General features: G+C 42.4%; 1 protein-coding gene across 1 annotated transcript in view; it reads right to left on the bottom strand.

The window, feature by feature from the left end:
* The window catches only part of LOC146772944 (intelectin-1-like), a 181,679-nt gene that overhangs the window by 132,459 nt on the left and 25,309 nt on the right, over nucleotides 1-23,911 (bottom strand). Inside the window, exons 2-3 of the mRNA XM_085637043.1 lie at nucleotides 4,382-4,629; nucleotides 2,895-3,053 (exon numbers count right to left, since the gene is read on the bottom strand). Of these exons, the coding sequence (XP_085493169.1) occupies nucleotides 2,895-3,053; nucleotides 4,382-4,629 (407 nt within the window). The remainder of the gene's footprint in view (nucleotides 1-2,894; nucleotides 3,054-4,381; nucleotides 4,630-23,911) is intronic.

Below are 23,911 nucleotides of genomic sequence, written 5' to 3'. Positions count from 1 at the left end.
CATCATAAGCCCTGAACCACTTCATTGTCTTCAGTGGAGTTCCTAACATTCCAATGTTTAAATTATATTAATTTTGAGATATTATTACAATGTTTTCTTTCCAAAACTAATGACCTTGCTGCTCTACTTTGATTCAGATATGCTCTGATAGCTGGTCTAAAGCTATTTGAAGAGTCAAAGAAGGTTGGCACACCAACGTTTCATTATTCGGAACGTACCAAGTGCCCTGGTTAATGGGGGACATCAACACTCGGACCTGTGATCTTGCATGATTGTCCCAGAAATCACAAGGATCAGGGAAATATCTGAACAGTCCCCTTTTCAGGCAGTTTATCAGCCATTTTTTCCTACTTAACATGGTTTTGGAGATATGATCCATTGAGAGAGCTGCGAGAGAGATATTGGAAAACGGTAGATGATAACGTCTGAGAGCAAGAGAAAATATATGGCCCACTCAGTTAATTTTTCAAAATTAGTTTTCATTGTCATGTTCTCTGGAGCATTCATGTTTTAAGATATGGGTTCAAAGGTGCTCCAAGTTTTCTACAAGGAGGATAAAATATGGTGGATGGTTTGCTCAGGTTATGGGTGGAAAAGAACACGAAGGATTAAATGACACAGGAACGAGTGCTAAATAAAATTATCTGAGCCTGATTTAGATCTTAGCGGATAGGTTGATCCATCACAACAGCGTCAGATATCCCGTCCGCTGAAATATAAATCCCATTATATCCTATGAGATTTATATTTCAGTGGACGGGGTTTCTGTCACCGGTTGTGACGGAGTAACCCATCCGCCAGGATCTAAATCGGGCCCTCTGTGTTCTGAGCATTGTTCCTAGTTGCGGCAGAGTAAAAGATGAGGAGCAGTTGGTTCTTTTGCCATGAAGATCTCAAGGTGTTCCAAGAAGTACAGATCTCAGGACTATTATTCAATATCTGCAATTATCAGGTTTTAGACAAAAGTAGTAGGGAACGGAATAGACCAAGTTATCAGCATTGGCATAACCACTGGACTGGCATGGGCACAGAAGATGATCAGCAGTATAGAGGTCGGAAAAAGGAAACAATGTTGTATTAGACTGGAGGCAACCCATATCTGAACAGTTTGCAATCTTACATCTTTTTTATCTCAAGTTCAGGTTTGATAAAAATTGATTAAGATCTTGATTGAGGTCAAAGTCTTTATTCTCTCATAACTTTATTCCAAGCCCCTCTTGGTCGATTGACAATTTTTTTGTAAAGCTTTATTTATTACATTTGTGATAAGCAAACATCATGCCGACTATGGAAAGTATATCAGTTGAGGTTACACAGAGTGCAATATGGCATGGGAGAGAACATGACAAGTGTGCAGTAATGTGAAAGATCAAGGAGCAAACACAATCATATATCGCACATTTCACCCTAGTACCTACCTTCAGGTCAGACACATTAACCCAATGTACTGTAGAATTAGCTTGAGGAACAATTTGTCACATGGACTTGACTGAGTACCTTTTATTAAACCTCTGCAAGACGACAACTCATATAAATGCAATAGGTGAAGAGGTATTCTGTAAAAAGCGGTTTTGGACCCCATATATGCCTGGGTCTGTTGGCAGATCGAATGATAGAATGATTGTTCGATTGAAATTTGATGTTTTGATTTTAGGCCGTTATGTTGTAAAATGGTCTACAGTACATTTCAATAAGAAGGCACAAGGAATGAATTTTTGTATTGGCTTAGCAATGGAGTCACATAGCAATATACCACTTGTGAACAAGGTACTACATAAACAAACTATAAATAATTTGACCAAGTATCTGCCGATTGATAGGACTTTTAGGCCCCCTATTACAGGAATTCACGCCCCTTTAATATTCAACACTGCTCCTCCCTCCCCATCCTCCCCATCCTCCATTTCAATTCAACTTAGCTGTCTTTTTTCAACTTCACCCCATACAGCCAAGCATCCTGTATAAGATTCACAAGTATGTCCCCCGGGTAAAGTGTATGATAATAGGCAGAAGTAGGCACATAGAATGAAGTAGACTTTGCCCTATGATTTGGCTAAAGTGCAATCGTGAGGCTTGGGACAAGAATGGAGTCAGTGGTTGACCACATTGATTGAGCTGCCTTGAAACAAGACTTATCATTGGTACAGAATATGAGAGTTCAATTGGATATTGTTTTTTTTCTTCAAATGCCGTCTTGCAGATTATATAGAAGGGCCTAGAAAGTTATTGACATCAGCTGGGTATCCACAGAGTTCAACATATGACGTTGGATTGGTGACTCATGAAAGACGCTGCATATGAGCAGCCCCCATTATTTAGGCAAAGCTGGGTGCACATTTTGTTTGTGGGAAAAAAGCAAGTCTTATTAAGGGTATCAAAGTCATGGAGCCCTGCGTCAGGAAGAGATGTGATTCCATGGAGGGCAGAAAAAACCTCATCTGGAGAAGGCGCTACTATTGTTGGCCCCAAAGACATAAATTACTTTTAATTGAAAATGTTGTTTTTGGTGAGCCTGATTGGGGGGTAGAGTTGCTAAAATCTTAACTTTGGGTTTATGGTAGTCCTTGTACATGTGTTTCAAGGCTACATGAACTACCAGTAGATCCTAGTTGAAGAAGTAGGGTGGTAGGAAGAAAGAGGTCCAGTAGGAGAAGGAATAGTTGATTTGTCAATGGGGTGAGGAGATGCTTGAATTAAATAATTGATCAAATTGCATATGAGTTGTAGTAATTTGGACAGCAAGTTGGGCTGAGCATGTGTAAAAATGATGTTATCAAGCCTCGATAATAGATCAACTGGGTGTCAAACTTAGCAGCATTTCTATGTTGGTAATGAACACTATTCAATGAAAAGCACCAGGAAAGTCATGTAGAAACCATAACCTCTTACATTACCTGATAAAGTGAGAACAGACTATTTCCATAATTGTTAAGGAAGCCATTGCTTGTGCGATATCTCAGTAAAGCATTGTTTTTCCAGTTTTTCATTGGTGTGACATTTGGCACGTGCCACGCTGCCAGGTCCTTTGCTTTGATATCATAGTAGCCAGGATTCTGTCAACAAGGAACACAGACATCATACTAGATATAGTTAAGATTTATCAACAGATTACTTCTGCAAGAAAGCATTCACTGGACATTTGTGCATACAATATGAATAGATATGAATGTATCTACTCCCAGTGATACGCTTGAGGACACGTTTAAGATAGAGAGCAGATATTTCATATCCTTTACCCCAAACCACATTTGTCTTGTGCAAACTGCTAGTTTTCTCAGGTGTTTTTTTTAATGTTTGTTTTGAAGTCCCGAGAAAGCCAACTTTCTTATAATAAAGAAGAGCAAATAAGTCTTCTACAACTTTTAAATTGTGTCTAGATTGTAATAATTTCTATGCAAGTAAATGCTGCATATGTCTCCCTTCAGTGTGTTTGCTTCACTACCTCCACCTAGATTGGAACTTCTATAAATTAAATTTACTCTTCTGCATGACTTTTGTTCGCAGACATGAAAAAGGCAACACAAGAAAACCTCTTGTTACCTCATACAACAATTTTTGTCTTAACAGTCATTTATTTCCAAAATTCTAGGCTTGGATTTATCTAGAGTTTGAAAAATAGGAATGACTTCTAAAATGTTATGCTTGGCATTTTAGGACTTCTGCACCAAACAAGTTAATTGAATGTATGGGTGTCAGCCCTTTTACACAAGACTAATTCCAACCTTTTGTGCTTCAGAGAAGTCAGATCCCATGTCCCTTGGACTCCTAGCCTTTCTGTTTTATCTTATTAAGATGTTTGTATAACAGGGACCTGGCCACAAACCAAGCAGGGCACATCACATAAAACAGGCACAATACAGATATATACAAGAGATTTGATTAGGTTGATGAGGGGACGGAGAGAAAAAACAAATAGACATTAAGGAATATTCTGAACAGATACATCTTTAAGCCTCTTTGGAGAGGTAGGAATTTAGGGTCAAAGTGTTAGATTATTTGTCTAAGATCAACTGCAGGATGGTAACAGATTCTCAGTCATGGCTGGAGAATGACTAGTTGACAGCTTTGTGAAATGTAGACCATGAATGGAAATTTGAGCTAAAGAAAATGGTGCCTCATTTACTCTTTAGTTGAATATACCATTTGCCAATATGTGTTGAGTACCAGTGGTACCCATTGCTCTATGGGCAAGTAAGTATGAGCTTCCGGTATGTTAAGGATTGCTGCATTTTAGGTAAAATTTTCGACCTAACACTGTATTACGAAATAGCAAAGGGACCTGGTGTACTGGCATGTGGTGTCCCACTGGTAGTCCGACCAGCCTGAAATAAATCAGTGTCTAATATCTGTTTTGGATATTAAAAGTTAGTGGGCATTTTACCTTGTAGTCATCACTTGTAGCTCCAAATGCAGATCCAAATATGTTGTAGTTTGCCCAATTGTTGTCGCCACTAGGCTGATTTTGGTTGTTTTCTTGCTGACTGGACCAGCGGTCTCCTGTAGTGCATTTCCCATACATGTTATTTTCATGGACACTGGCTACTAAAGTCCAGCCACCTCCGTTGGTGTTCATGTCACAGTAGGTCTGATAGGATTCACCATTTTCAGTGACAAGGTTGTATATTCCATCTGGAAAGCATCAAGAAAATAGTTAGAAATTGCGTTTAACTTATTTTTCTAATTTAACACATTTTGCTATTATATCATCCAGAAGTGTGTGTATATATACCTAGGAATATATATATATATTTACAGAAAAAAACATAGGTTTCAGGGGTGTTCTAGTTAGCTGCCCATTTCACTCATACAAAACCATAGAAATTCCTCCGTTATAGTTAGTTCTGCTATCTATAACTCACGCGCCCGCAATGCACTGCTGATGATGTCACATATTGCATCATTCATGACATGGTCAGTGACATCACTGATGACATCTCAAATACGGAGGAATTTCTATGGTTTTGTATGAGTGAAATGGGCAGCTGACTATAACACCCCTGAAACCTATGGTTTTTTCAGTGAATTTCTAAGGTTTTTTAAATGCTAATTTCTAACTATAACGTCTCTGAAACCTATTTTTTTTTCAGTGAATTTCAAAAGTTTTTTAAATACTAGCTTTTAAGTGTGATAGTAGTTATATCTATTTTTTTGTGCTGATTTTCTACAGTTTTTAACTGTTTATTTATAAATATTTTATTCATTAAATAACATTATATACTTTTCTGAAAATTGCAAAAAAAAATTTTTTTTTAATGAAAACTGAAACATTGATTAATTTTCTTGTTTTCATTTTTTATTTTAATATATTTATATTATTTTCTTTAACAAAAAAATTCGCGCACTCAAAGTGTACACATCACGGTGGGTGCGCGCATTCTAGCCGCCATTTTAGAAAAATCATGAAGGATCCACGTATGGTGTGCGACGGCTGCGTGTTTTTCAGTTACATCATATACATTTAATATTACGTGATATGCGCGATTGGTATGCGACCAGTCTGCGACTCCTGCTCCCGCGCATTTGCGACACATGCGCATTACGGTATGAGATGTTTGCGCGGTTGCGGGTCCCGCGTGACATCATTTACGTGCTGGGGCGTGCTGGGTGCGCGACTCCCGCGAAAAGAATTTATGTTCCAAAATGATATGTATGTGTCTTTAATATACATATTAAGGCAAGAGATTATGTAAGCTATTCATCAAAATAATATATTTGTACTTATAATAAACTTATATTATTTTTAAATATATTTTCGCGAAGTCGGGTGCGTGCATCGTGACTGTAGAGAACCAGGTCAGCAGAGTTGCTCTAGAGCCTAAGAACTAGGTCAGCAGAGCTGCTCTAGAGCCAGAGAACCAGGTCAGCAGAGCTGATGTAGAGCCAGAGAAACCAGGTCAGCAGAGCTGCTTTAGAGGGAGAGAACCAGGTCAGCAGAGCTGCTTTAGAGCCAGAGAACCAGGTCAGCAGAGCTGATCTAGCTGACACTGACTGACTGACACTGACTTACTGACACTGACTGATTGACACTGACTGACATAGATTGACTGACACTGATTGACTGACTGACACTGACTGACTGATTGACACTGACTGTCACTGATTGACTGACATTGACTGACTGACTGACACTGACTGACTGACACTGACTGACACTGACTGACACTGACTGACTACTCTCTACTACTCTACTACTGACTCTCTACTACTCTCTACTACTCTCTGTCTACTACTCACTCTCTACTACTCTACTACTCTCTACTACTCACTCTCAACTTCTCACTCTCTACTACTCTACTACTCACTCTCTACTACTCACTTGCTACTACTCTACTACTCACTCTCTACTACTCACGCTCTACTACTCTACATGCTCTACTACTCTCTACTACTCACTCTCAACTACTCTACTACTCACGCTCTACTACTCTCTACTACTCACTGTCTACTACTACTCTCTCTACTACTCACTCTCTACTACTCTCTACTACTCACTCTCTACTACTCACTCTCTACTACTCACTCTCTACTACTCACTCTCTACTACTCACTCTACTACTTCCTACTACTCTCTACCACTCACTCTCTACTACTCTACTACTCACTCTCTACTACTCACTCGCTACTATTCTCTACTACTCAATCTCTACTACACTCTCTACTACTCTCTCTACTACTCTCTACTACTACTCTCTACTACTCACTCTCTACTACTCTCTAGTACTCACTCTCTACTACTCTACTACTCTCTCTCTACTACTCACTCTCTACTACTCACTCTCTACTACTCACACTACTACTCTCTACTACTCACTCTCTACTAATCTCTCTACTACTCACTCTCTACTACTCACTCTCTACTATTCGCTCTCTACTACTCGCTCTCTACTACTCGCTCTCTACTACTCGCTCTCTACTACTCACTCTTTACTACTCACTCTCTACTACTCACTCTCTACTACTCACTCTCTACTACTCTACTACTCACTCGCTACTATTCTCTACTACTCACTCTACTACTCTCTACCACTCACTCTCTACTACTCTACTACTCACTCTCTACTACTCTCTCTCTACTACTCACTCTCTACTACTCTCTACTACTCTCTACTACTCACTCTCTACTACTCTCTACTACTCACTCTCTACTACTCACTCTCTACTACTCTCTACTGCTCACTCTCCACTACTCAATCTCTACTACTCGCTCTCATCTACTCTCTACTACTCACTCTACTACTCACTATACTACTCACTCCCCATGCAATTTCCCATAGGACCTGTTGATGCAGCTACAGCCCAAACTGCTGAACGGAATTACACCAAATTTGGCAGAAAGGTAGACCTTGGTTCAGAGTCGTGCCTTTTGCTTAAATGGTGTAAATCCGTTCAGAAGTTCCTGAGAAAATCAAAAGTAAAATCACATATATATCTGGGCGGAGCCTAACCACACATCTCATCGTGAGATCTGATTGGCTGTCAACACTTCATCCAAGAAGTGTTGGCAACCATCTTGGGACCAATATACATGATAGCACCTCATTAAAAAGCATTGCAGTTAATAGAAGGTTTTAAGACTTTAGTTACATTATAAATCATTTGTTGATGGTATCATACTCATTTTAGGAATTCTGGTGTGTTCTAAGGTGATTTTACCATGTGAAAAAGCCTTCTGCTGGGATATCATGAATCATGTTTGAGAGAAAAATATTTTCTCATGCTTTTCCCACAGAGGTTTGGAAGGTGATCTATAAGCTAACCTGAGAGCATATTTTCTGTAAATTCACATCATCTTTCTCAGTCATGTGAGAATGAAGTCTGACATTCTCAGTAAAACATGTACATCTAACAAGGGCAGAGACTGTCAGTTGATTCCTTTGTGTTCTACTGCAGCTTCTCAGAGTGTTCTAAAGAACAACTAGAGCGCTAACAGTCCTACTTATGACAAACGTATGGCACACCTGAAGCCATCTTGATTGGAATAAAGGGTAACTCTTAAAACATTTAATTTAAAAAGCAACAAAATGAGGAGGTTCATTTTGCCATAGAAAGTATGATTAGGGCTGCAGAAAGAAAAATTAGGGCACATTTTGAGTGACTTCGCAAATCCTCTTATATTTCATTAAACAATTCTGACATGCAGACTGAAACATGCACTTTGAATACCAGCAGCAGATTTCCCTGGTGAGCAGTAGCTTTACTACAGTGATCTAATGAGCAACTAGAGTGCTAACATTCTGAATTTATGGCAAATGTGTGACACATCTGAATGCCTTCTTGATGGAATCAAAGTTAAAAACTGAAAGTATTCCTACTGAGGAGAATGTAGTAAATGAGGAAATTAGTGAACTTCATAACAAATAAGTCTCCCAAGATGGCCACCAGAGACAAAAGAGCCCAAATGTAGCCCAAATATCACCCAGATGTAGCCCAAGTATAGTCCAATGACAGAATGTCCCTGAGTGTTCTAAAGAACAACTAGAGCGCTAATAGTCTTACTTATTACAAAAGTATGGCACACCTGAAGCCATCTTGATTGGAATAAAGTGGTAACACTTAAAACATTTAATTTGCAAAGGAACAAAATGAGGGGGTTCATTTTGCCATAGAAATTATGATTAGTGCTGCAGAAAGGAAAATTAGGGCACATTTTGACTTCTCAAATCCTCTTCTATTTCATTAAAAAATTCTGACATGCAGACAGAAACATGCACTTTGAATACCAGCAGCAGACTTCCCTGGTGAGCAGTAGATTTACTACAGTGATCTAATGAGCAACTAGAGTGCTAACGTTCAGAATTCATGACAAATGTGTGACACATCTGAATGCATTCTTGATGGAACCAAAGTAAACAAGCATTCAAAATGCAATAGGTCTAGCCCTCGTTTAAGTTAAAGCAATTCTGTTTGTAATTAGGTGGCTTTATAGCTTTGCTTTTATTAGTGTTTTTCAAACTGTCATGTACATAACATGCATATGTATGCATATATGTATATGTATATGTATGCATGCATTTATATTTGTATTTATATAGATATGCCGATTATATAGATGTTAATATATATATGTATATACATATACACATACATATATAAATGCATATGCATATACATGCATATATATATGTGCATATGTGTGCGTGTAGAGAGAGGTAGAGGTGGAGAGGTAGAGGTAGAGAGGTATAGGTAGAGAGGTAGAGAGTAGTAGAGACAGAGGAAGAGAGAGGTAGAGAGTAGAGGATGAGTAATAGAGAGTAGAGAGTGAGTAGTATAGAGAGTAGTAGAGAGTGAGTAGTAGAGAGTAGTAGAGCGAGTAGTAGAGAGTGAGTAGTAGAGTGTAGTAGAGCGTGAGTAGTAGAGAGTTAGTAGTAGAGAGAGAGAGTAGTAGAGAGTAGTAGAGAGTGAGTAGTAGAGAGTGGGTAGTAGAGAGTGAGTAGTAGAGTGAGTAGTAGAGAGTAGTAGATAGTGAGTAGTAGAGTGAGTAGTAGAGAGTAGTAGAGAGTGAGTAGTAGAGAGTAGTAGAGAGTAGTAGTGAGTGAGTAGTAGAGAGTGAGTAATAGATCAAGTAGTAGAGAGTAGTAGAGAGAGAGAGTAGTAGAGAGTGAGTAGTAGAGAGAGAGTAGTAGAGTGAGTAGTAGAGAGTAGTAGAGAGAGAGTAGTAGAGTGTGAGTAGTAGAGAGTGAGTAGTAGAGAGTGAGTAGTAGAGAGTGAGTAGTAGAGAGAGAGTAGTAGGGAGTAGTGGAGAGTGAGTAGTAGATAGTGAGCAGTAGATGGTAGTGGAGTAGTGGAGAGTGAGTTGTAGAGAGTAGTAGAGAGTGAGTAGTAGAGTGAGAAGTAGGGAGTAGTAGAGAGTTAGTAGTAGAGATAGAGTAGTAGAGAGTGAGTAGTAGAGAGTGAGTAGTAGAGAGGGAGTAGTATAGAGTGAGTAGTAGAGAGTGAGTAGTAGAGAGTGCGTAGTAGAGGGTAGTGGAGTAGTGGAGACTGAGTAGTAGAGAGTAGTAGAGAGTAAGTAGTAGAGTGAGTAGTTGATAGTGAGTAGTAGAGAGAGTAGTAGAGCGTGAGTAGTAGAGAGAGTAGAGAGTAGTAGAGTAGTAGAGAGTGAGTAGTAGAGAGTAGTAGGGAGCGAGTAGTAGAGACTGAGTAGTGGAGAGTGAGTAGTAGAGAGTAGTAGAGAGCGAGTAGTAGAGAGTGAGTAGTAGAGAGTGAGTAGTAGAGAGTGAGTAGTAGAGAGTGAGTAGTAGAGAGTAGTAGAGAGTGAGTAGTAGAGTAGTAGAGAGTGAGTGGTAGACAGTAGTAGAGAGTAGTAGAGTGTGTAGTAGAGAGAGTAGTAGAGAGTAGTAGAGTAGTAGAGAGTGAGTAGTAGAGAGTGAGTAGTAGAGAGTGAGTAGTAGAGAGTAGTAGAGAGCGAGTAGTAGAGAGTGAGTAGTGGAGAGTGAGTAGTAGAGAGTAGTAGAGAGTGAGTAGTAGAGAGTCAATAGTAGAGACTGAGTAGTAGAGAGAGAGTAGTAGAGAGTGAGTAGTAGAGAGAAGTAGAGGGAGTAGTAGAGAGGGAGTAGTAGAGAGAGAGAGTAGTGGAGAGTAGTTGAGAGTGAGTAGTAGAGTACTAGAGAGTGAGTGGTAGAGAGTAGTAGAGTGAGTAGTAGAGAGTCGCAGACAGTAGTAGTACAGAGTAGTAGAGAGTAGTACAGAGAGAGTAGTAGAGAGTGAGTAGTAGAGAGTAGTAGCGAGTGAGTAGTAGAGAGTCAGTAGTTTAATTTAAAAGGAACACAATGAGGAGGTTCATTTTGCCATAGAAATTATCATTAGTGCTGAAAAAAGATAAATTAGGGCACATTTTGATTGAGTTCTCAAATCCTCTTCTATTTCATTAAAAAATTCAGACATGCAGACTGAAACATGCACTTTCAATACCAGCAGCAGACTTCCCTGGTGAGCAGTAGCTTTACTACAGTGATCTAAAAAGCAACTAGAGTGCTAACATTCCAAATTTATGGCAAATGTGTGACATATCTGAATGCCTTCTTGATGGAATCAAAGTAAAAAACTGAAAGTATTTCCTACTGAGGAGACTGTAGTAAATGAGGAATTTAGGAAACTTCATAACAAATAAGTTTCCCAAGATGGCCACCAGATACAAAAGAGCCCAAATGTAGCACAAATATCACCCAGGTGTAGCCCAAGTATAGCCAAATGACAAAATGTCCCAGAGTGTTCTAAATAACAACTAGAGCGCTAACAGTCTTACTTATGGCAAAAGTATGGCACACCTGTAGCCATCTTGATTGGAATAAAGTGGTAACACTTAAAACATTTAATTTGCAAAGGAACAAAATGAGGGGGTTCATTTTGCCATATAAATTATGATTAATGCTGCAGAAAGAAAAATGAGGGCACATTTTGACTTCTCAAATCCTCTTCTATTTCATAAAAACAATTCTGACATCCAGACTGAAACATGCACTTTGAATACCAGTAGCATACTTCCCTGGTAAGCAGTAGCTTTACTACAGTGATCTAATGAGCAACTAGAGTGCTACCACTCATAATGTATGGCAAATGTGTGATACATCTGAATGCCTTCTTGATGGAACCAAGTAAACAAGCATTGAAAATGCAATAGGTCTCGCCCTCATTTAAGTTAAAGCAATTCTGTTTGTAATTAGGTGGCTTTTTAGCTTTGCTTGTATTAGTGTTTTTCAAACTTTCATGTACATAACATGCATATGTATACATATATCAAACTACCGCTCCTTCGTGCTGTCGTCACACATAAGAGATACGGGCCACTTGGATTCGCTTGATGCCAAATTCAGCGTTCATTTCATAATAAAGTGCAGTCGATCATGACGCGTTTCAGCCAGCACAGTATATGTATATGTATGCATGCATTTATATTTGTATTTATATAGATATGCAGATTATATATATGTTTATACATTTATGTATATATATATACACACATACATATATATATAAATGCATATGCTTATATATGCATATATATGTGCATATGTGTGCATGTAGAGAGAGGTAGAGAGGTAGACGTGTAGCGGTAGAGAGGTGGAGGTAGAGAGGTAGAGAGGTAGAGAGAGAGGTAGAGAGGTAGAGAGTGGAGAGGGAGTAATAGAGAGTAGAGAGTGAGTAGTAGAGAGTAGTAGAGAGTAGCAGAGAGAGTAGAAGAGAGTGAGTAGTAGAGAGTAGTAGAGTGAGTAGTAGAGAGTGTGTAGTAGAGAGTGAGTAGTAGAGAGTAGTAGAGAGTGAGCAGTAGAGTGAGTAGTAGAGAGTAGTAGAGAGTAGTAGAGAGTAGTAGAGAGTGAGTAGTAGAGTGAGTAGTAGAGAGAGAGTAGTAGAGAGTGAGTAGTGGAGAGTAGTAGAGAGGGAGTAGTAGAGAGGGAGTAGTAGAGAGTGCGTAGTAGAGAGTGAGTAGTAGAGAGTGAGTAGTAGAGAGTAGAAGAGAGTGAGTAGTAGAGTGAGTATTAGAGAGTAGTAGAGTGAGTAGTAGAGAGTAGTAGAGAGCGAGTAGTAGAGAGCAAGTAGTAGAGAGTGTGTATTAGATAGTAAGTAGTAGAGAGTAGTAGAGAGTGAGTAGTAGAGAGAGTAGTAGAGAATGAGAAGTAGAGACAGTAGTAGAGAGGAGTAGAGTAGTAGAGAATGAGTAATAGAGTGAGTAGTAGAGAGTAGTTGTGAGCGAGTAGTAGAGAGTGAGTAGTGGAGAGTGAGAAGTAGAGAGTAGTAGAGAGCGAGTAGTAGAGAGTGAGTAGTAGAGAGTGAGTAGTAGAGAGTGAATAGTAGAGAGTGAGTAGTAGAGAGTGAATAGTAGAGAGTAGTAGAGAGTGAGTAGTAGAGAGTTGTAGAGAGTGAGTAGTAGAGAGTAGTAGAGTAGTAGAGAGAGAGTAGTAGAGAGTGAGTAGTAGGGTAGTAGAGAGTAGTCAGTCAGTGTCAGTCAGTCAGTCAGTGTCAGTCAATCAGTGTCAGTGTCAATCACTGTCAGTCAGTCAGTGTCAGTCAGTCAGTCAGTCAGTCAGTGTCAGTCAATCAGCGTCGGTCAGTGTCAGTCAGTCAGTCAGTCAGTGTCAGTCAGTCATTGTCAGTCAGTCATTGTCAGTCAGTCATTGTCAGTCAGTCAGTGTCAGTCAATCAGTGTCAGTCAGTGTCAGTCAATCAGTGTCAGTCAGTGTCAATCTGTCAGTGTCAGTCAGTCAGTGTCAGTCAGTCAGTGTCAGTCAGACAGTGTCAGCTAGAGCAGCTCCGCTGACCTGGTTCTCTGGCTCTAAAGCAGCTCTGCTGACTTTGTTCTCTCCCTCTAAAGCAGTTCTGCTGACCTGGTTTCTCTGGCTCTACAGCAGGTCTGCTGACCTGGTTCTCTGGCTCTACATCAGCTCTGCTGACCTGGTTCTCTGGCTCTAAAGCAGCTCTGCTGAACCGGTTCTATGGCTCTAAAGCAGTTCTGCTGACATGGTTCTCTGGCTCTAGAGCAGCTCTGCTGACCTGGTTCTCTCCCTCTGGAGCAGCTCTGCTGACCTGGTTCTCTCCCTCTAAAGCAGCTCTACTGACCTGGTTTCTCTGGCTATACAGCGGCTCTGCTGACCTGGTTCTCTGGCTCTAGAGCAGCTCTGCTGACCTGGTTCTTAGGCTCTAGAGCAGCTCTGCTGACCTGGTTCTCTGGCTCTAAAGCAGCTCGGCTGACTTGGTTCTCTGGCTCTAGAGCAGCTCTGCTGACCTGGTTCTCTGGCTCTAAAGCAGCTCTGCTGACCTGGTTCTCTGGCTCTAAAGCAGCTCAGCTGACCTAGTTCTCTGGCTATAAAGCAGATCTGCTGACCTGGTTCTCTCCCTCTAAAGCAGCTCTGCTGACCTGGTGTTTCTGGCTTTACAGCAGCTCTTCTGACCTGGTTCTCTGGCTCTAGAGCAGCTCTGCTGACCTAGTTCTTAGGCTGTAGAGCAGCTCTGCTGACCTCGTTCTCTGGCTCTACAACATCTCTGCCGACCTGGTTCTCTGGCTCTAAAGCAGCTCTGCTGACCCGGTTCTATGGCTCTAAAGCAGTTCTGCTGACCTGGTTCTCTGGCTCTAGAGCAGCTCTGCTGACCTGGTCCCTTGGCTCTAAAGCAGACCTGCTGACCTGGTTCTCTCCCTCTAAAGCAGCTCTGCTGACCTGGTTCTCCCGCTCTAAAGCAGCTCTACTTACCTGGTTTCTCTGGCTCTGCAGCAGGTCTGCTGACCTGGTTCTCTGGCTCTAGAGCAGCTCTGCTGACCTGGTTTCTCTGGCTCTACAGCAGCTCTGCTGACCTGGTTCTCGGTCTCTAGAGCAGCTCTTCTGACCTGGGTCTCTGGCTCTAAAGCAGCTCTGCTGACCTGGTTCTCTGACTCTAGAGCAGCTCGCTGACCTGGTTCTCTGGCTCTAAAGCAGCTCTGCTGACCTGGTTCTCGCCCTCTAAATCAGCTCTGCTGACCTGGTTCTCTGGCTATAGAGCTTCTCTGCTGACCTGGTTCTCTGCCTCTAGAGCAGCTCTGTTGACCTTGTTCTCTGGCTCTAGAGCAGCTCTGCTGACCTGGTTCTCTGCCTCTAGAGCAGCTCTGCTGACCTGGTTCTCTGGCTCTAAAGCAGCTCTGCTGACCTGTTTCTATGGCTCTAAAGCAGCTCTGCTTCCTGGTTCTCTGGCTCTAGAGCAGCTCTGCTGATCTGGTTCTCTGGCTCTAAAGCAGCTCTGCTGACCCGGTTCTCTCCCTCTAAAGAGCTCTGCTGACCTGGTTCTCTAGCTCTAGAGCAGCTCTGCTGATCTGGTTCTCTGGCTCTAAAGCTTTTCTGCTGACCCGGTTCTCTCCCTCTAAAGAGCTCTGCTGACCTGGTTCTCTGGCTCTAAAGCAGTTCTGCTGACCTGGATCTCTGCCTCTAGAGCAGCTCTGCTGACCTGGTTCTATGGCTCTAAAGCAGCTCTGCTGACCTGGTTCTCTGGCTCTAGAGCAGCTCTGCTGACCTGGTTCTCTGGCTCTAAAGCAGTTCTGCTGACCTGGTTCTCTCCCTCTAAAGCAGCTCTGTTGACCTGGTTTCTCTGGCTCTACAGCATCTCTGCTGACCTGGTTCTCGGCCTCTAGTGCAGCTCTGCTGACCTGGGTCTCTGGCTGTAGAGCAGCTTTGCTGACCTGGGTCTCTGGTTCTGGAGCAGCTCTGCTGACCTGCTTCTTAGGCTCTAGAGCAGCTCTGCTGACCTGGTTCTCTGGCTCTACAACGGCTCTGCTGACCTGGTTTCTCTGGCTCTACAGCACCTCTGCTGACCTGGTTCTCTGCACTCACGATGCACGCATCCTACTTCGAGAAAATATATTTAAAAATAATATAAGTTTATTATAAGTACAAATATGTTATTTTTATGACTATCTTAGATAATCTCTTGCCCTAATATGTATATTAAAGACACATACATATCATTTTGGAACATAACATATTTTTTGCTGGAGTTGCACACCCAGCGCGCCCCAGCACATATATGACATCACGCGGGACCCGCCACAGCGAAAGCATCTCGTAACGTAATGTGCATGTGTCGCGAATGCATGGGAGCAGGAGTTGTGGACTGGTCGCATACCAATCGCACACATCACGTAATATTAAATGTATATCATGTAACTGAAAAACACGCAGCAGGCGCACACCGTACGCGGATCCTTCACAACTTTTCTAAAATAGCGGCTAGAATCCGCGCACCCACCGTGATGTGTACGCTTTGAGTGCGCGACTCCGAAATTTTTTTGAAAAAAACATTTTTTTTAAAGAAAATACTATAAATATATTAACCTCTTGAGTGCCCCGCCCTTTCCCCGCCCTGTGCCGGCCGTTGCATTACGAGACTATCTCGTCATGGGCACTGAAGGGGTTAAAATAAAAAAATGAAAACCAAAAAAAGAATCAATATTTCCATTTGAATGTTTTTTTTTTAAATTTTCAGAAAAATATATATTTAATGAATAAAATAGTTATAAATGAACAGTTAAAAAACTGTAGAAAATCAATACAAAAAAATAGGTATAACTACTATCACACTTAAAAATTAGCATTTAAAAAACCTTTGAAATTCCCTGAAAAAAAACATAGGTTTCACAGACGTTATAGATAGAAATGAGCATTTAAAAAAGCTTTGAAATTCACTGAAAAAACCATAGGTTTCAGGGGTGTTATAGTTAGCTGGCCATTTCATTCGTACAAAACCAAGGCTTCTTTCTGCTCTTCTTTTTGTTCTTTCTGCAGTGAATGTGTGTTATTCTGAAAATTAAATATGTTTTATATATGTATATCTCAAGGTCGATGGAAGAATAAATGGGTATATAAGTGTCTAAATGGATGATTTGTTTTTGAAAAATTGATTGTGTAACTGACTGATTAAGTGTATCATAGTGAATACATGGCTTAGTGAGTAATGTTTAAATATGTAAATATCTGTATCAGTCTCTCACTTTGTGTATAAGTGGCTGCATGGGTTGGTGAGTAGCTACATGAGTATCTATATAGGTTATTAGTAGGCCTGGGCTAAATTTCCGTTCCGCTCGCGGAAATTGCGATAATTTGACATTTTCGCGTTCCGCGGAGAGCACGAAAATGTCAAAATTTCCGCATTCCGCAGCTTAGCGATAATTTGGTTCTTGCTCGCGCTGTAAAATAATACATTCTCGCGCGCGCGCGATCGCCTTACCTGAATCCCCGCGTTCGCCGACAAGTATTCCCGATCCGGTCGCGTTCTCCACGAGATGTTGGATTGTTGGTAGCCATTTGCGCTGTCTCGCAACAGTTCGCGCCCGCAGTAACGTCATGCGTCGCGCGATCACGTCTTTCTTCTCGCGATCATGCACCGGGAGAAGAGTGAAAACAAGATGGCCGCGCCCACAAGCAACCGCATGGGTGAGTTGGCGAGCCGCGAACACGCAGAAAATACCGCGAACGGGCGGGAAAAAAACTTCCGCATCTTCGCGATATTTCCGCGTGTTTGCGGAGATTTTAAACATTTTCGCGATAATTTGCGAAAGTCGCTTTCGCAAATTCCGCCCACCCCTAGTTATTAGTTGTTTTTTTGAGTATCAGTATGAGTGTCTGAGTGTCTGTATGGTTTGGTGGGGGGTATTACGTAGTGCATAGGTGCATGAATGAGTGACTCACTGTTTGTATGTGTTGAAGATAGCATGTGTGCAAGACTGTATGGGTGGATGAGTGTGTGCATGGGTGTGTTAGTGAGTAAATGACGGTCTCAATAGTGTCTTTATGAGTAACTACATATGTTTTAAACTAGTATATGTGACTATTGGTGTATATAAGTGAGTATATGTGAGAGTGAGAGATTGAAAAAGTTCCTGTATGAATACATATGTGTTTCTATAAGTGATTGTTTGAAAGACTAAGTATATGTAAGTTTCTGTAGAAGTGTGGTGGTGTGTGTATAACTGTATATGCAAGTAAATGGATGTTTGATTCTTTATTAGAATGAGTGACTATGTGTGTGAGTAACTCTATGGATGAGGGGTGTTGTGTAACAGGATGTATAGGTGTATGAGTACATATGATGAGTGAGTACATGTATGAGTGGCTGTATAGCACTGTTGGTGAATGAGTGGATGTGTATGTGGATCTTAGAATTACTGAAGAGGTTGTTGTAACTGGTATTGGTATGTCCATTGTTTTTTAAAATTTTAGTCTCTATTTTTGAATGTGTGTATCAAAGGTTATATTAGGGGGAGAGGAGGTCTGCCACTCTATCACAAGGATGATGTCATCAGTGATGTCATCAGTGATGTCATTTGAGATGTCATCAGTGATGTCATGAGTGATGTCACTGACCATGTCATGAGTGATGTAATATGTGACGTCATCAGCAGTGCATTGCGGGCGCGCGAGTTATAGTTAGCTGAACTAACTATAACGGGGGAATTTCAATGGTTTTGTACAAGTGAAAAGTCCAGCTAACTATAACACCCCTGAAACCTATGGTTTTTTCAGTGAATTTCTGAGGTTTTTTAAATGCTAATTCCTAACTATAACGTGCCTGAAACCTATGGTTTTTTCTGTTAATTTAAAAGGTTTTTTAAATGCTAATTTCTAACTATGCCTACAGAGATAGGACATGTGAAGAAAGAAGAAAAAATGCACAGAAAGAAACAAAAGAAGTGCAGAAAGAAGCAACAGAAGTCCTCAAATACGAAGATAAGTGCAGGAAGAAGGATAACGTGCAGAAAGAACAAAAAGAAGAGCAGAAAGAAGCCTTGTTGCAAAATCATCCTGTACCCTCAACTTTTTCAGACGGATACTGGTGGTAACTGAGTCTGACTAACCAGTCCTAGAGCCAGTGCTATGTTAAAAGACACTTAGAATACAGTGAAAACACCTACATACACTAGGGAACATTATGCGTTGGGGTCCCCCTGTGATTAGCCTTACCTCCTCTATAAGCCCCTAGTATATAATAGGGCATGGGGATTAAAACTACCTCTTAAAACAGGCCACAGGGCGTTTTTGCACACGTTAACTCAGGCCCCGTCCCCTCCTTTCACCATTGTGTAAACACGCCCTGTGTCCGTTTTTAGTTGGGAGATTAAGTTCATTTGAGTCCTGAGGGTCCCTAGGGTCCAACTAGCCCACTAGGTACCTCCAGTAAGTGCCACAGAGCTGCGTTGCAGAGAGGTGTAAAAAGTGGCACGGCCTGGACCACCTCTCTGCAATGCAGCTCAGTGGCGCTTACTGGAAGCACTTGGTGGGCTAGTTAGCCCCCAGGGGCCCTCAGTATTGAAGGGAAATTATATCCCCAATTTAAAACGTGCCATGGTGCGTGTTTGCACACGTCACCTCAGGCCCCGTCCCCTCCCTTCACCACTGTGTAAACGCGCCCTGTGGCTGTTCTAAGTTGAGAGATTAAGTCCCCTTGAATCCTAAGGGTCCCTAGGGTCACACTAGACCACTAGGTACCTCCAGTAAGCGCCACAGAGCTGCGTTGCAGAGAGGTGTAAAAAGGGGCTTGGCCTCAGAACACCTGTCTGCAGCGCAGCTCCCTGGCGCATACTGGAGATGCCTGTTGGGGGCGCGTTTGCAGAGTGCTGCATGGAGAGGGCATGGCCTCCGGCACGATGCCAGTCTTTTATTTATTTTATTTTTTTAAGAAGGGGGGCTGTGTGGTTCCCCTTCTTATTCTAATTTATTGGCCCTGATGACCCCATCCCCCAGGGCCTGTCTCCTAATTATATTTTTTTGACCCCAATCCCCAGGGCCGGCCACTGTTTTTTATTATTTTTAAAAAATATATATTTATAGACACACCTAGGACATGCTGGACAAACCGTACGTACCTATCACCATGACGATTTGCGTGATATTCATTAAAAGGCGACTATGCATGCAATTAATCCACGTGGAATGTATTTACACCACTAGTGAAGTTCTGACATGTCTGATGCTCTACCGTGCCTAATCCCGGTAGACACCCTTGTCGTTTATTTATACAAACATGGGTAGCTATTGACGGGCACATTTAATACACATGCACACCAAGCCATTCAAAGGGGATTCGACAAAAATTCGACCAAAACTATGCAAGAAACCCCCCTCACAGTTAATAAAACACACATCCACTGTCGGATGTGTAATACTTTTTATTTTACTCTCTGGAAAGGGGACGAACATCACTTGCGAGTCACAGCGTGCTCCTGACAGAGCCCAATGCTGTGTTACACCCACCATTGCCTGCCGAGTGCCACACACCTCTGTATTGTATTCCACTAGCTAGTGCATATGCTATGACACTCTCTAGCCCATGTGCACTGTAACACCACCCCGTGAAAATGTCATGCCACACTTGTCTTCGCACGGGTTATATTGCCCCATCTAACGTGCCTTCCTCGATGCCTATGTTATAACGCACAGTGCTATGCCATACATATTACAATTTGGGATCCATATCTTTGTCACAGTGCATATGCAACGTTACACTCCCCAGCACATATTTTATATTACAACTTTAGAGACTAGTTAGGTTACACAACACTGCCCTGTGCATATTACACTCCAAGGCGCATATCGCATAGCACGCGCTAGTGCCTGTGCTATCTCGCGCTCTCCAATGAATCTGTCATTGCGCACAATGTATTGCATATTATATTTCACGCCTGGTTCATCTTATATCACACTTTTTGGTGCATAGTTTATACCATACACTATATCTAGTTTTCATTTTCAATCGTGCTCTCAGGACTATGTTCTATATAACACTGTGTTCACCTACCCTTTTCACGGGCATTACATTTTGCGATAGAGGGTGGAGGGTCAGGGGGTGTTTTTGCCAAGTGAGCCCGGAGTCACAGTCACTAACGTCTTCTTCTTCCTGAATAAAAGTGAGATTATGCTGCATACTTGTTCATATTTTAAGTAGTTTGCACAGACAAAATGTTTTAAAAACAATAAAGTTTCTAATACCCGCCTTCTCTGAACAGTTAGCTTGCTGCCCCATCCCCCTCCTCCCTATCCTCTGTTGTGTGAATCCATGGACTAGCCTCCTCCCTCCTGCCATGCATGGTCTGATGTGCTGCCACTGCCCTCAATTTAGTATGATGTACCAGTCCACTCCTCCTGCCCTCCATTGCCCAATTCTATGCCCCATCATTGACCTCCTGCTTAAACTCTGTGCTTAGCTTGCTGCCCCTATTCTCCTTCCCCCTGCCCTCCGATGTCTTTGTGCATGCCCCTGCTCCATCCTTTTTGCCCACCATGTCCCATGGACCTGCCACTCCTATCTACTCTGAGTGTTCTGTTGAGTTGCCACTCCCCTCCCACCTGCCTAGCATTGTCAGATGACTGTAACCTGTCCCTGCCACCTCCACCCTGCCTGTCCACATGCCATGCCTCTATCCTCTTCCTCCTGTCCTACATGGTCCATTGTACTGCCACACCCTTCTGCCCTCCCTGGTCTGTTGTGCTGCAACTGCTCCTCCTGCCTGCCCCGTGTGGTCTGTTGTGAGGCCCCTTCCCCTGAACTTTCTTGTCTGTGCACAGGTCCTGACCCTCCCTTCTATCCTCCATCGTCCTTTGTGCATGCCCCTGCACCCTCCTTCTTGCCCATCATAGCCATTGTGCTGCCACTAACCCTCCCACTTGCCATGCATGGTCTTCTGTGCTGCCATGGCCCCTCCCACCTTCCCTGTGTGGTCAGTTAGCTGCCCCTGACCCCCTCCCACCTTCCCTCCATGGTCTGTGTGTATGCCATCACAGTCTCACTGTTGCTCTTCATGTTGTGTCTTGCTTCTAGTGCCCATCCTGCCTGACCTCCATGGCTATCTTGCTGCTCCTGCCCTGCCCCCTTGCCCCCAGCCCTCTGTTTACATGTGCAGACCCCTACTCCCTCCCTCCTGGCTTGTCTGTTCCATTGTAATGCCCCTGATCCGTCCCTCCTGCCCTTTATGGTCTGTTATGCTGCAGCCTTCTCTCCTGTCTGTCCATTATGGTCAGCTAGCTACCATTGCCTCTTGCCCCTCTGTTCTCTGTTGTCCATGTGCATGGTCCTGTCCCCTCCCTCTTGCTTTCTATGGATTGTTGTGCTGCACTCCCGTCCTGCATGCCCTGTGTGGTGTATTGTGCTGCTGCAAACCCTGATGCCTGCCCTGCAGGGTCAGTTTGGTGCACCTCTCCATGTCTCTCCTGTCCTCTGTTATCCAAGTCCATGTCCCTATCCCATTTCCTTCCATGATCCAATGTACCATACTTGCGAACATTTTGAACTTGGTAAGAGGGAGATTTTGAAAAAAAACTGGGGTATTGATTTTCCCCTTTGAGTTACATTGAAAAAGAGGATATTGTAGACAGGAGACAGATCAAATAAAGCCCATTTGAGCTTAAAAACATTGGACGTTTCCTGGCTGAATCGGGTCTGTTGGCATGTATGGTTGTACTACCATTGCCTCTTCCTTCTGCCCACAATGGTCTATTACATTGCCACAGCCTTGAAGGAGGGTAGATTTTGTATCACAGGGGGCCCCTGGCCCGTTCTGTCCACACCTGAAGTATGAGACCCTTGTCCTTGCCCTGCCAGCCGCATTTGTAGGCCGTATTAAATTGACCAGCGGGTCCTGTGTTGCTATATAATTATCCTGAGACATCCTTACCACTCAGCCAGCATAAAACCCCTGTGTAGGCCCTTCTGTTCAATATGTAGGCCTCTTTGTTAAATTGACCATAGCTCTGCAATTTTAGTGTATAGCAGTCTGAAGGCAGGTCTGCGAGGCCTTCTGCTCCAAACTAGTAGCCCCCACCCTACCCGAGTGCTCCGTGCTCGGTATCAAAGTTCAACATCCCCCTGAAGCTGTCGACATACAGTAGGCTGCATCCTGGACTGGTACTTGCTTCCTGGGCAGGTTTCCCGCTTTTAAGGAAGTGGCAACCGCAGAGCGTCAAGTTAGGAGAACTGAGGAGATTTTATACATGAATATATTGAATTCCTGTACAATACCCATTATTTTCTGCTTGCTCTATGGAACTTACGATAAGCGATTGGCCTGAGAGACTGACCTTTTCACCCAGTCCATTGTCAGCATTAAGTGGGTAAATGACGAAATGTCTGGTAAAATCTGCAGACGAAGCTTTTGGGTAGCATACGTAGGTAGATGTAGCGTGCAAAGGAGCCCACAAAATGATATAAAAAGGGAGCACCCACAGATATCGACGGACAACCTCGCCGTCTGTATGTAGGTTAACAGGCTGTGCAGGTTTTCCCCAAGAACTGGGAGCTCTTGTCTTCCTTTGCTTAAAATGTCTTGCTCTGCTTTGCTTGAAGTATCTTATTCTATTTTACCTATATGAAATGTCATGTTATGTTTAACCATTGTTCTCTTTACTTTTGCATTTAAAAGATGTTGTATTGTAATTGCAGGAATGCTTGCTCTAAGAGTAAATGTGAGTGTCCCTAGGTAACATTTTCCTTGGTGTAACTTGTTTCTCATGATGCATTTATAGATGTGTTTTCTCTCTCTCTCTGTCAGTCCATTAATTGAGATACAGAGAATATCATGACAGCTGTATGATTATCTGGATTCTGTATTTTGTACTTTATGTCTCTATTCTGCGGTTTCTTTGAAGTTGCATCTTCTCATTAAACTGCCATTGTATTCTGCCTCCAATTCCATGTCTCATATGTCTGTTTTCTTCATTTTTGGAGCAAGCGTTCCTAGGCACCCCGGCTCAAATTAAGGTGCCCCTTTTGTCCCTGACTCACTCTCCTGCTCAGTTCTGTGGTGGCTCCCGGGGCTCTGGGGACCGCCCCTAGCTTCCTTGACCCGTAATAGATCTTCCCTCCAACAGCCTCTCTTGCAAGTCCTGTATTGTTGGTTTGTTGCCCCTGCCCCCCTTTCCACTGCCCTCCATAGTCTGTTGTGCTTCCACGGCCCTTCCTGCCTGCTCAGTGTGGTTAAATTGTTGCCTTTGCACCCTCCTACCTGCCTTCAATTTTCAGAGTCCGTGCCCCTGGCCTCTGCCTCTCAACAGTATCCTAATGAACAACTAGATTGCTAACATTCTATATTTATTACAAAAGTGTGGAACGCCTGACATCATCTTGATGTAATCAAAACTGTAATACCTAGAGCATTCCTTTAGAAATTGCATATATGAGAGGGTCTTATTGGCATCAAAATTATGGTTAGTGCTCTAAAACACTAAAATAAGGACATATTTTCTGAGTTTTCAAATAGCGACAAAGCACTTTTAAATTATTTGTTATCTTTATGTTTTTTTATCTAGTTGACAACTTGATTAAATGTTGCACTTAGGGGAGAGGATGTGGTGTTACTTCCAGAACTGCAGACTTTGCAACTGGGGAACCAGGTTGAAGTTTCTGCTTCAGCTCGACATTCTGTGATTCTGGTCAAATAACTTAGTCTCCCCATGTCTACAACCAAAAT

Source organism: Triturus cristatus, chromosome 12, assembly GCF_964204655.1.
Source record: "Triturus cristatus chromosome 12, aTriCri1.1, whole genome shotgun sequence".
Classification (NCBI taxonomy): domain Eukaryota; kingdom Metazoa; phylum Chordata; class Amphibia; order Caudata; family Salamandridae; genus Triturus; species Triturus cristatus.
The sequence above is the reverse complement of the archived record's forward strand: the minus strand, read 5'-3'. Positions and strand labels throughout refer to the sequence as shown.